The 13,964-nt window shown below is 46.2% G+C and overlaps 1 protein-coding gene across 1 annotated transcript in view; it reads right to left on the bottom strand.

The window, feature by feature from the left end:
* Positions 1-680: 680 nt before the first annotated feature.
* The window catches only part of Cwc25 (CWC25 spliceosome associated protein homolog), a 19,109-nt gene continuing 5,825 nt past the window's right edge, over positions 681-13,964 (bottom strand). The window contains exons 3-10 of the mRNA XM_031352988.1: positions 12,981-13,217; positions 9,815-9,884; positions 7,688-7,815; positions 7,001-7,064; positions 6,388-6,560; positions 5,620-5,709; positions 2,994-3,155; positions 681-2,507 (exon numbers count right to left, since the gene is read on the bottom strand). Of these exons, the coding sequence (XP_031208848.1) occupies positions 2,393-2,507; positions 2,994-3,155; positions 5,620-5,709; positions 6,388-6,560; positions 7,001-7,064; positions 7,688-7,815; positions 9,815-9,884; positions 12,981-13,217 (1,039 nt within the window). The 3' untranslated portion in view covers positions 681-2,392. The remainder of the gene's footprint in view (positions 2,508-2,993; positions 3,156-5,619; positions 5,710-6,387; positions 6,561-7,000; positions 7,065-7,687; positions 7,816-9,814; positions 9,885-12,980; positions 13,218-13,964) is intronic.

The raw sequence follows: 13,964 nt of genomic DNA on the forward strand, positions 1-13,964 counted from the left end.
GCCCCGCCCCGCCCCGAGGAGCCGGCCAGCCCGTTCCTCACCCCGCCCCCGGGCGGCCCCGCCCACTGATCCCGGCTCTCCCCTCCGGGTCGGAATGGTACCGTCCGTCCCCGGGCGCTTGCGGCTGCCCCGCCCACTACTCCTCCCCCGGGCCGACAGGAACGCAGCCGGATTCACGCGCGGGAACGAGGACGACGGGGAATGGACGGCCTTGAGGCACTCCACGAGAAGGGCTCCCTGCTCGGACACCCTCAAGGCCGGGGTTTGGCTTTGCCTCGACCAGAAGTACTAAAATGGCGGCAGCGCTACCGATCGGGAGAGGGAAGAGGGGCCGGCATGGGAAGAGGCTGGACTATACCATCCCCACCGCGGGGGACAGAGGAGTAAAGCGGCATAAGGGAAAAGGAAGTCCTGCCTAGAAAACCAGGGACCGCCCCCTCGCTCCACCCAAGCGTGGATGTTCCCACTCTCCTGGGCCGACGGCACGCTCCACCCGCGGGGCACGCCCCCTTTCCCGGGGGCCAATCAGAGCAGCAGGCCGGGAATCTTAGGTTTTATGAATGGGCCGCGCGCCCACCCCACCTGCCGCTTATCCACCTCTATCCTGAGGGTCAAGTTTAGGCACCGCTAGCATCTGTGGACGCGTATTGTAATAATGCTTTCATTCTTGCTCCAAGAAATCTTGAGTAAACTGCTCAGGGTTTATTATGTAATTTCACTTGGACGAAGGGTCTCTGTATTCGACACAAATCACAGGTCAACACTTGGGCATATCAAGACTCAGTACCAGGCACGTGGTCGGCCGCTCTACAGTTACAAAAATAAATGTAGCCTTTATTACCAAGTAATAAAATAAAAGCCATAATTAACTATAGCACAGGGCAGCAGGATGAGGTGATTAAATGAATAATGTTACATTGTCTGGGGGAAACTGAGTTTTAAGAATTACAGTGTCTGGAATTTTAGTGCTTAAAAAGATAAAAATCCAAACATATTTTAGGAGGAATTAGGAACTGGTAAAACAAGGAAATGGCTTAATATATGAGTTAAAAGCACCTCTGAGGGCCACATGGTCTGTAATCACAGGTCCAGAGGCTGAAACAGATCTACAGTTTAAGGTTAGCCACAGCTAGGGGTGAATCTGATGTCTGTTTAAAGAGCACCTAGAAGTTCCCTGGTCAAATGAGGGCTTCTGGTGAAAGAATAGAGAAAGGAATGGCAGTAAAGACATAGGAGTGGCCCCTTGAGTCTTGTCTTAGGATACAAGAGCAGCTAGGAAGCTGGGGGTGGCAGCCAGTAACTGCAGCCAGGAGGCTGAAGCAGGTGAGCCACCACCAGGCCACCCTGGGCCACTAAGGGCCCAGTACCAAAGAGGACACAAGGCAGCAGTGGCAGTAGTTAGCAACTGTGTGTGGTCAGAGGGTCTGAAGTTCAGGGTCACCTTCAGCTACAGGGTACAATCAAAGCTAGCCTGAGCTACAAGAGACCCTGCCTGCCTCAACAAACAAACAAATAAAAATTAGTCAGAAAGCAAACAGCTTCCTCTACAGTACTTTCTTTTAGGAGTCACAGGGCAACATGGGTCCTAATTCCTGCCCCACTGGGTGCTCACTAGGAGAGTGAGGAACAGAGCAGGATGTGAACCCTGGCAGATGTGTCCTTCCTGAAGCCAGTAACATACCTATAAATGCAACCTAACACATTTGTAGAGGACAGAGTTATGTTCAAATCTCAAAGAAGGTCAGTAATCCCAAAGCTCGCCTACGCCCTGACTCAGGGAGGAGAGTGAGCCAGGCTGCCTTACTGTGTTACTTTTCTGACAAGGTCATGGAACAAAATGTTCTCACAAGGCTAACTTTTTAGAAGCAAATATGGAATTATACATTTGTATATATACATTAAATCATTACAGCTTAAAGCCCAGGTGGTTAGCAGTTCACTTGGGGCTTTTTGGTTCTGTTTTCTCTTCCAGCTTCTTTGTCACTCTCTTGGCTCTTCCTGATGCTTGGCTATCCTGTCACACGATCTACTAAATAAAGACAACGTTTGCTTATCCATCGGGGTGGCTGTAAAGAGAGGCCTCTGGAAGTCTGATCCATTCACTCAGGTGGGAGGGAGGAGAGGAGACAAGCATCCAAGCCGTCCAGCACCATCCACTAAAACACAGTCAAAACCCACAGTGCATCCAGCTAGAGTTCCTGAGGATCCCGGAATCAGGTCACATCGGGTTTAAGGGATGTGAAGTGTTTCAGGAGTCAGTGGACAAAGGGCACTTTGAACAGTGGTGGTTTTTCATCTGTACAAGAAGCCATTTGAACTCTTATAAAGAGAATTTTAAGGAGTCAGTTGCCTCCCTGGCAAATTCAGGCAAACCAGTGAGAGAGACTGGTTTTCATCTTCTCATGAAGTTCTTCTCCAGAGCTACCGATGTCCGCTGCAGAGAATGGATGTTGCGCTTCACCCGGTCCTCCAGAGAGGAGGTCGATGCGCTCTCCAGCTTCATGCGGCTAGGGAAGGAAAGACAGGTAAGTGGGAAAAAAGAACATTTTCAACTGGTCAACCCTGGCAGAATCAGAAGAAACAGGCTTGTAGCCAGAAAGCAACTGTAGAAATACAAGTCCTTTTCGGCCCACATAGGCAGTTTTCAAAGGACTCCATCTGGAACCAGGGTTTTTAAATGTCCATAAGGGAAAACTCATCTGTTTTGGAAAACAAGTCAAGTTTCATTGGAAAAAGGTTTTCTGAGCCACAAATTTTTACTTAAAAGGAAGGCCAAGGAATTTCAGTGATTTGGGAAAAATACCAATTACTTCTACGTCAAATAAAAATGCTATTATCTGGTTAGAAACTGGGAGCAGTACCAAAAGTGGTGCCAAGGCTGAGCTCTGAGGTCTCTGGACACAGACAGCACCACCAACCCCAGCACCGGGCCTGCTGCCACATGACATCACGGAGACCACGCAGGTGGAGCCCAGGCATGAGGAATCACTTACTGGATGAACTTGCCCGACCGAGAGTCCAACCTCTGCAGCCTGTGCTCCCGCTCCTCTTCCTTGGCGTGCCTCTTGAGGGTGTTGAGCCTCTCCTCCTCCCTCCACTTGGCATTTTCCATCATCTCCTGCCGTTTCCGCTCTAGTTCCTCAGCAGAGAGTTTTCTGTTGAACACAAAAACAATCCCAGGTTCCACCCCTTCCCCAGAGAAACAGAACAAGGACAGAAGCAGCTCAGCATGCAGGCGGGTCACAGGCTTGCCAGCTCAGGGTCCCCAAAGAGGAGGAGCAATGCCACGCTCAGGTGAGTCTACTTCCTTCCAATGCCTCAGGCAGATGGTTCCAACCAAACCATGGAGACATCAGTGAAGGAGTTCATAATCACACTAAGTAATCTCTAGGATAATTATTTTAAAACAATTATGAAACAGACTGAGAGCTAATCAGGAACCTAACTTTATAACAAGTTTGTCACCACACCACTAAGAACTTACAAAACAAAGGATTGGGCTATGTGACTGTTGATACTTCACACTCCATAAGAGATGCTTACAAACCCATGGATTAAAAAAAAAAGCAAAAACAAAAGCAGACAGCTACAAGTCAAGACTGGCTCAAGAGTACTTGCTTTGCAAGGCTAACGTTCTGAGTTCAAAGCCACAGCTTCCCTGTAAAAGCTGAGCATAACCACACATGCCCAGAACCCTACCATGAATGGGCAAAACCAGGTAAATCCCAGGATGGCTGTTTAGCTTAGCTAAATCACTGAGCTCCAGATTCTGTAAGAAACCCAGCTCAGGGAATAAGGTAGAGCCCAATGTCCTCCTCTGGTCTCAATATGTGTGAGTAGGGATGTACACAACACACACGTTCATGGATACAAGCCAAGAACGTAAAGTACCACTTTGGGATGAAGCTAGATGCCAGCAACCTGACTTAACTTGACCTCAGAATATAATAGGTAGACCATCTTCCCTGGCATCCATCCTAAATGAAGCTAGAACAGAAAGGAAGTGATGAACCAGATTAGCCACCACTTAACAATGGCAGACATCCAAATCTGCTGCTTCTGAAACAAGTGTGTAACAGTTTGTACATATTTCATGATATAAGACTTTAAAGGGAAAAATGACGGAGTTCTGTTTTTGAAAAAGTGCCCATTTGGAGAAACAAACTAAAATATTAAAACCTGACATTTAGTTATCCATGGTAACTATACTTCCTGTCAAAAACACTAAGCTGGCTAGCCAGGCATGTTGGCAAACCCCTTTAATCCCAGCACTTAGGAGGCAGAGACAGGCATCTCTGTGAGTTCAAAGCCACCCTGGTCTACAAAGTAAGGGCCAAGACAACCAGGGCTACAGAGAAACCCTGTCTCTCAAACAAAACAACAGAAACCAAAAACTACTTTCTAACTGAGAATGGTGGCACTTGTCCATACCCAGAACTTGGGAAATGGAGGCAGGAAGATGATGAGTTTGTTTGTTTGAGGTCCTGTCTCAAAAACAAACAAAAAAAACCTCTAAAACACAGCTCTACTAAATAAATACATAAAACTGATTAAACAGCACTTGGGAGGCAGAGGCAGGTGGATTTCTGAGTTCAAGGCCAGCCTGGTCTACAGAGTGAATTCCAGGACAGCCAGGGCTACACAGAAAAACCCTGTCTCAAAAAAATCAAAAAACAAAACAAAACAAAACTGATTAAACAGGAGGATTGCAGAGTTTAAATCCAGGCCAGCCTGGGATTCAGAGGACACTTTATATAAAACCCACGTGAGCACATGTGTGTGCGTGAACACGTGGAAGACCAAGGCCAATGTCAGATGTCATTCTTTGTCCCTTGCTCCACCATATTTTTTGAGATAGGTCTCTCAGTGAACTTGGAGCTCATCAATTCAGTCAGACAGGCTGATCAGCAAGCTCCAGGGACCCACTTAGGCAGCAGCCCTTTATACCTAGTGAACTATTTCTCTAGCCCTATTTTTTTTATAATCTTTCTATTAAATTTGTGTGGGTGAGCAGGTAGGTGTACTTCTGGTGCATATATAAAGGTTAGAGAACAACTTCTTTTCTTTTTCCTCTATATGGGTATTGGTGATCAAACCCAGGATGTCAGCCTTGGTAGCAAGGCTTTAACACTAAGCCAGCCAGATTTTGTCTGTTCAATGTCCCTTATGAGTAAAAGCTGACCAGAGGGGTGCGGCTATTGGTGTCCACACCTGCAAACACATCTCTTAGAAGCTAAGGTAGGAGGATCATCACAAGCTCAAAGTCAGCCTAGTTCACAATGTTAGACCCAGTATTAAACCAAGTTGAGCAGGACTGGGGATGTACTTCAGTTGGACGAATGCTTGCTCTGAATGAACAAGGCCCTGGTTTGATCCCCAACACCACATAAACTGGGTAGTAATCTTAGCACTCAGGAGATGAAGGCAGACAGACCAAAAGTTTAAGAGTCACCCTTGATTATATAGTAAGTCTGAGGCCCGTAGCCTGGGATACATGAGACTATGTCTGAAAAAAAAATCATAGGACTAAAGGAAACCTGATACATTACCAAGTTCCCGCTGCCAGCTGCCTCTGGATGCAGCCTTATGAAATCGGAACTTCACAGGGTCCTGACTTACCGGGTGCATCCAGAAGCATGCCGCCTCTGGTAGACCTCCTTTTTAGGAGATGGGCTGTCTCTCTCTTTCCTGTTTACCTTAGAGGTATGCCTGTAATAGACACAAAGGGGACGAGCCTTTTCATATGGGGGATTATTAGTATACCCTGAACCAATGGAACTCCCTTAAAATACAATGCAGGCTGGGGACAACAACATGGCTCAGTGGGAAAAGGTACCTGCTACCAAGCCTGATATCCTGAGTTCAGTCTCCAGGAATCCATATGGCAGAGATCAGAACCAACTCCCTCAAACTGTTCTCTGATCTCCACAAGCATGCAGTGGCACAAAGGTTTACACACATACACACACACACACACACACACACACACACACACACAAATAAGGCACCATTGCACCATGACTACACCATAACTACACCGTGACTGTACTGTAATTGAATTGTGACTACACTGTGATGGCACTATGACTATACCACGGCTACACCATGACTACACTGTAACTACACTGTGACTGAACCATGATGGTAACATTACACCATGACTACACCGTGACTGCACTGTAACTGAACTGTGACTACACCGTGATTACACTGTAACTACAGGGTGACTATGTATGGCACCACTGCACAGTGACTGTACCATGACTGTAGAGGAAATAAAGCTGAGACATCTAAGGATGGAGGTGATGAACATCATCCAAGGCAAACCCCTGCTGTGACCGGGCCTTTAGAGTCACAGATTATTTCCCATTCAATTCCTATACTCACTGTTTGCTGGGCCTTGGGGACCGAGACCTCCTGTCCCGGGGCTTGTCTTCCTTGGTGCTCTTCTTGCTGACATGCCTGGGGGGTGAGGCACTTCTTGACCGGGAACGGTTCTTTATTGCCCTTTGTTCACCCAGGGAACCCTGTAGTCCCTGGTTACGGTCAGAGTCTCTCACCTGGAGCATTAAGATGAGAATTTAGTCATAGGAAAACCTAGCTGTTCAAACAGAAATGCAGTAAAGCAGAGGAAAGAATGAAGGTTCTTTAAAGTGCTAAAAGTAATCATGTGACTTTATGGATGCACGGAAGTGTGCGGGGCATACCTGAGTCCTAGTACTCAAAATGCTAAAGTAAGTATACTGTAAGTTTAAGACCAGCCTGGTCTCCATATGTTAATTATGTGCAGTCCTTGGTAGGATGCTAAGTGCTCCAACTACTGATCTCTCTATTTAGAGGACTCTCGGGTAGAGGCAAAGGGCTCAAGCATTAGGAGGAAGTTTGGTCTCCAGCAGCCCAGCCCACACTATCCAAACTCCCCCGTCACTGCAGGTGTCAAGGGGGTAACTGGGACTGCACAGTCCCATAGTCACACCCTTTGGGAAGCCCACATCCCTACCTGTAAGCCATATCCAGGGACTTTGGACAAAACAGGAAAGGAATTTGGCATCTTCTTTTGAGACCTAAGAGAATAAAACATATTCACATTCACTGAAAAGAAAAGGCACGCAAGTCCAGTTTGAATCTCTCCTGCTGAAACCAGAGTCTCCCAGCACCCAGCTATTCTTCCAGGGCTTGGCAGCACCCTGCTCTATTTGGACTGTCTTCACTGGAAGATACATTAGCACAGTCAAGTTTTTCCTGTGAAAAGCCGTGGGCAGAGCTCTCAGCCTCAGAGCCTGAATGCATTCTCCTCTCACCCCACGTTGCTATTCTGGGGACTAATCGTGAATCAGCAGCAACAGAGCTGACTGCCCCTCTGGGAAAATGCAGAATGGGCCCACATGGTTCCATTAATCCACTTTTAAAGTAAGAGGGAGAGACTACAGAAAAGCCCCTTTAGTACCAAGGGCTCAAGCTGAGATGAAAGAGTCTTGTCAGATCCAACCTAAGATCTGGGAGGTGAACGTCCACCTGCAAGAGCACACTGGAACTCTACAGCCAGAGGCCAAGCTCTGCGCCACAGAGTGCACACTGCCGTGCTCCCCACTGACAGCCCAGCGCAGGGCAGGTGCTCAGTCCTCCCATGGGATGGCTGAACACATGGGTAAGAAGGCTGTGCTGAGGAGCTGCAGCCCCTGCTCACCGGGCCCGGCTCTGCTCCTCCTCACTGCTGGAGCCATCACTGCCGGAGCTCCTGTGCTTGTGTTTCTTGTGCTTCTTCTTCTTCTCCTTCTTCTTCTTCTTCTCCTTTTTTTCAAGACTCATTTGCAACTGGGAAACGAGCAGGATATAATCACATGAGATTACTGACACCACTGTTAGTACCTGGTGTCAGGAATGGTTTATATCCAAACTGGCCCAGGACACTGTCAAGGTATCCATGTTGAGTACAAATGCACCGCAGACACCATCTGAAAAAAACTGCTGATAAGTGAGCGAGGAATCCACATTTTAAAAATTATTATTGTTGGGAGCTGGAGAGATGGCTCAGAGCTAAGGAACACAGGATGTTCTTCCAGAGGACCTACATTCAATTCCCAGCACCCACATGGCAGCTCACAACTGTAATTTCTGTTCCAGGAGCTCTGACACCCTCATAAAAACGTTTATGCAGGCAGTGTACATAAACTATAAATAAGTAGTAATAATTACTATTGTTGGGTTGGAGAGATGGCTCAGTGGTTAAGAGCACTGACTGCTCTACTGGAGGTCATGAGTTCAAATCCCAGCAACCACATGGTGTCTCACAGCCATCCGTAATGAGATCTGATGCCCTCTTCTGGGCTATCTGAAGATAGCTACAGTATACTTACATATAATAAATAGATAAATCTTTAAAATAATAATAACAATTACTATTGTTATCATATGTCCCTCTGGCGGGTCTGCCACTCACTGGCTGATTACACTCATCGCCAAACCTGATGACTGGGGTTCAGTTCTCAAGTCACTCATATGCCACGGCAACACACACACATAAACACACACAAGGAAATGCAATTTAAAAAAGAAAAGAGAAAAAAACTGAAGACATGTAGTTCTTTCCAAACCAAGATGAAATAAATCTTAAATAAGATATTAAGTTAAGGTTGCACAGAGTCACCAGGAAATAGTATCTAAAACACAAACACTGAAGGGTTAGAGAGATGATGTGTCAGTTAAGGGAACTTGCTGTTCTATTCCCAATAGCCACATCCAGCAACCACAAAAGCCTGTAACTCTAGCTCCAGATGCCCTCTATACTCCATATACAAGTAAATAAAAATAGGCCTCAAGCCAGGCAGTGGTGGTACATGCCTTTAATCCCAGGACTTGGGAGGCAGAGGCAGGTGGATTTTTGAGTTCGAGGCCAGCCTGGGACCGATACCCTCTTCTGGGTGTACAGTGTACTTCTATAAGATAATCATTATAATATAATCTTCTTCTATAAGATAATCTTTATAAGATAATCTTCTATAAGATAAACCTTAAAAAAAAAAAGTCAGTCTAGTAATTCTGTCACTCAGGTTGAAGGAGGAAGACTGAGGTCCAGATTAGCAGGAGTTACAACATAGAAAGAAGCAATAAGAGGGTTGGAGAGATGGTTCAGTGGTACTGAGCACTGACTGCTCTTCCAAAGGTCCTGAGTTTAATTACCAGCAACCACATGGTGGCTCACAGCCATCTGTCATGATATCCAATGCCCTCTTCTGGTGTGTCTGAAGATAGCTACACTGTACTCACATAAATAAAATAAATCTTAAAAAAAAAAAAAAAAGAAAGAAAGAAGCTATAAAAGCCAGTCCAGCTGGGCAGTGGTGGTACACACCTTTAGTCACAGCACTCAGGAGGGAGAGGCGGGGGGATCTCTGTGAGTTTGAGGCCAGCCTGGTCTACAGAGCAAGTTCCGGGATACTAGGAAGAAAGGAGGAGGAGGAAGAACAGGAGGAAGAAGAGGATAAAGAGGAGGCAGAGGAGGAGGAGGAAGCAACAACAGCTCCTGATGCTAAAGGAGGGGCTGGAGAAATAACTTAGCATTTAAAAGCACTGGCTGCTCTTCCAGAGGACCAGGGTTCCAGATAGCAATTCACAACCATCATAGTTCCAGGGGATCTGATGCCCCTTTCCTGCCTCTTCTAGAACCACGCATGGACACAATGCAGACACACACAGGCACACAGTGCACACAGTGCAGACACACACACACATAGACACACAGTATACGCGCACGCGCACACACACACATCAAGCAGCCATTCTTTTCTCGGTGTGTGTCCAATCCATGACTCACCAGCTCTTTGATTTTCTTCATTTTCACAGGATTGTTCAGTACTTCTCTTTTTTTCTCTTCCTCTTTCTTCCTAAATAGAAGAAAGAATTTTAATGGTTTTTTGGGTTTTTTTTTTTTGCAAAGGAAATTATGTTATCCCCCTCACCAAATTCTACCTAGCAGCTCCTTTTCAAAACTTATGCACAGCTGCCAGGGCTACACAGTGAGAACCTATCTCAAAAAAAAAAACAAAACAAAACAGAAAACAACAGAAACCTCACAGACACAGAAACTACACTAAAACCTCCAGGATGGTGTGGAAATAAAACTCCAGCACAACAAACTGTGTACCGTGGAGAACATCCGTGTGGGGCACTGCAGAGTGTCACGCTGAGTCTGACCTCATATCCAAGGCTCCCCTCAAACCTAAAGAATTGGTCAGTGGTGACACACATCTTTAATCCCAAAACAAAAAACAAAAAACAAAAAACAAAAAACAAAAAAAAAATAAAGAATCGAGTGTGGACCTGTGAATCCACAGGCTGCAACATTCCAGAAATAAGCTCCACTGCTTAGCATAAAAACAGCCTCATCTTGTAAGGAATAAAAACAGTAAAATGGTTCTTTTAAGGAAGAGAGAGACAGACAGACAGACAGAGACAGACAGAGAAAGACAGAGAAATAGACAGGGAAACCGAGAGACAGAGAGAAAGAATGTGTGTGTGTGTGCCTGTGTATGTGTGTCTCTGTGTATGTGTGTGTCTGTGAATGTCTCTCTGTGTATATGTCTCTCTCTCTGTGTCTATGTGTGTGTGTCTCTGTGTGTATGTATACATATTGGCAGTGCTTGGACCTGGAGACATGGCTCAGCCGTTACGAACACTGGCTGCTTTTCCAGGGACAACTCCCTGGAATTCAATTCCCAGAATCCACCTGGTGGCTCACAGCTGGCATAGCTTCGGTCCTCTTCTGGCCTCTGTAGGCACCAGGCATGTATATGGTACACAGAAGCACATGACACCAAAACAGTCATACATTTTAAAAAATACATTTTTTTAAAAATCAAGAAATGTTACTACAGCCGGGTGGTGGTGGCTCACGCCTTTAATCCCAGCACTTGGGAGGCAGAGGCAGGCGGATTTCTGAGTTCGAGGCCAGCCTGGTCTACAGAGTGAGTTCCAGAGCTATACAGAGAAACCCTGTCTCAAAACAACAACAACAACAACAAAAAAAAAAAAACAAAACATAAAAAAAAAAGAAACGTTACTATAAAGATTTCAAATGATAACAATTTGAAGAAAATTGTATTTGGAGACAAGTTAGGGCTACACGGAAATACTAATAAAGAGTTGGACATGATAGTGCAGACCTCAGTACTCAGGAGGCTGAGGTAAGGAGATGGTAAATTCAAGGCCTCGACCACATAGACAAATGCAGTCTCACTAAATCACAAAGGAGGGCATGGTAACACACATCAGAGGGTCAGGAGTTCAGTCATACTCAGCTATAGCGAGGATTTGAGGCTAGCCTGGACTACATGAAACCCTGTCTCAAACAAACAAACAAACAAACAAACAAACAAACAAAAATGAGTAGGGAGATGGAAAGTGCTTGTCACACAGCATAAGGGCCTAAGCATCCACCTTGCACCACCCAGGTGAGAAAGTTGAGTGAGGCAGGTGTGGTGGCACGCGCCTTCAGTCCCAGACTTGGATGGCAGGGTTGAGTCCTATAGGCCAAACAAAGCCACATAGTAAGGCCCTGTCTCAAAACCTGTAACAACAGAGGAACATAAGCAGAGCAGCACACACCATAACTCTAGTGTTCTAGAGACAGCAGCAGGAGGATCCTGGGCTTGCTGGCCAGTGTAGATGAATGAGCAAGCTCTAGGTTTAGCAAGATGACTCCATCTCAATAAACTGAGGTGAGAGGCCTGGGTAGAGAGCCAGTGCCTACAAAGGAAGATGCTGCCAAGCCCGTCTGAGTTCAAATTTCTAAGGCCATATGGTGGAAGGAGAGAACCAACTCCCAAAAATAGTCCTCTGACCTCCACACACACACTGTGGCATGTATATACATGTGGGTTCTCATGCATATGTGTGCACACACAAATAAAGAGAATGACTGAGAAAGATCTAACCTCCACAAACAGGTAAGCACAACACATACGCATATATGTACACTGAACACATGAAGGACAATCATCCATAGATAGATAGATAGATAGATAGATAGATATAGATGGATGGATGGATGGGTGGGTGGGTGGGTGGATAGATAGCAAGGATGGGGGCTGAAGGAGTAAGGAAGAAAGGCTCGCTGCTGGCTATGCACCTGCGGTGGTAAGTGTAAGGAAGGAAGACTCGCTGCTGGCTATGCACCTGCGGTGGTAAGTGGAAGGAAGGAAGGCTCGCTGCTGGCTATGCACCTGCGGTGGTAAGTGTGAGGAAGGAAGACTCGCTGCTGGCTATGCACCTGCAGTGGTAAGTGGAAGGTTAAGGGAGTATTTACCTCACTGCCAAGGAACTAGCAAGTGTTTGTCACCTTGCTTCTAACTCCTTTTTAACTTTAATAGGATTTTAATTATTATTGTTTTTTGGTTTTTGTTTTTTTTCTCCGAGACAGGGTTTCTTTGTGTAGCCCTGGCTGTCCTGGAACTCACTCTGTAGACCAGGCTGGCCTTGAACTCAGAAATCTGCCTGCCTCTGCCTCCCAAATGCTGGGATTAAAGGTGTGCACCACCACCGCCCAGCTAGGATGTTTATTATTTTTAATGTGTGTGTGTGTGCAAGTGCATATGGGTACATGTGCCATGGGTGCTAGAGGCATTGGATTTCCCTGGAGCTGGAGTTACAAAAATTCTAAACTGCCTGTCACGGGTACTGGGATCCAAACACAAGTCCTCTGTAGGAGCAACGCATGCTGTTTGTTGACAGCAGAGTTGCTCCCCTAGCCTTCCACCCCTTATTTTTGTTTAAGGGTTTGGTGGATAAATCTAGTTTGGCTTGGTGCACTTGCCAGTATCTTTCCATATGGCCTACAGCAGACATCCTCACAGGATCTCTCTCGTCACCCAGAAGCACAAATGGGGACATGGAAAGCAGGAACAGCATAAAGCAAGAGAAACACCAGACCTGGAAGTCCCCAGGCATCTCTGTAACAACCCCTCTCAACTGCCCAGCAGTACCTTATGATGAAGAGAGGGTCTTCCCGGATTTTGCTGGCCATGTCAAGAAAGGAATTGGCACCCGACGGGGCAAAGATTGAGCCTGGGAGGAGTCCTGTCTCAGAAGAGCAGCCGACTTCCCTCTCCTCCATCTTCTCAAAGACGTACTTGTCAATGGGGCGCCCCAGCAGGTACTCATCACGGTTCACCATGCCACCTGGACCTTGGTACATCCAATCCAACTTTTCTTCTTTTTTCCTGGTTTAAAAAAGAAATAAAGATTTAATCCTAGCACTTGGGAGGCAGAGGCGGGCGGATTTCTGAGTTCGAGGCCAGCCTGGTCTACAGAGTGACCAGGCAGAGAAATCCTGTCTTGAAAACCTAAATAAATAAAGGAAGGAAGGAAGGAAGGAAGGACAGAGAGAAAGAGAGAGAGAATACAAATCCATTCGCTCAAAGAGAAGGGGAAGGTAGGGTTCTGCTGAGCCGCACACAGGACCTGAGCTCATGAGCACTGGCCCTCTTCAACCCACCACAGGCCAGACAGCATCCCTGAGTTGACAGACAAGAAACAATGAGGCTCACAAATGAGGAGATGCTTTCCACAGTCCATGAGGAAAAAACAGAAAATCCAGCTAAGGCCTGGATCTTTACCCAGTTATCTAGTCTCCTCTGCTAAGCTTACACATTGTACCTTCATGCCAATGCACCCAGAACGGCTCCAGTGACCCCACACACAGCTGTGTTCACTGCCTATCTTTGCATCTGGCATAGTGGCCCAGTGGGGCTACATGTTTGAGAAGAAAGGGGAAAGGACCAGAGATACCTGTTAGTAAATGAGCTTGCACTTGAAAACCAAAGTAAAGTAATAGTAAATGATGCTTTAACACAAAGGGAGAATACCAAATGATGTCACAGCATCAAGCTTAACGTTTCTTTCCTTGTGGGAAGAAAATGTGGTTTTAAACGGAACCTTTATATGACATGAAGCTGAACATTTTTTTT

Source organism: Mastomys coucha, unplaced genomic scaffold, assembly GCF_008632895.1.
Source record: "Mastomys coucha isolate ucsf_1 unplaced genomic scaffold, UCSF_Mcou_1 pScaffold5, whole genome shotgun sequence".
In the NCBI taxonomy this organism is placed as follows: Eukaryota; Metazoa; Chordata; class Mammalia; order Rodentia; family Muridae; genus Mastomys; species Mastomys coucha.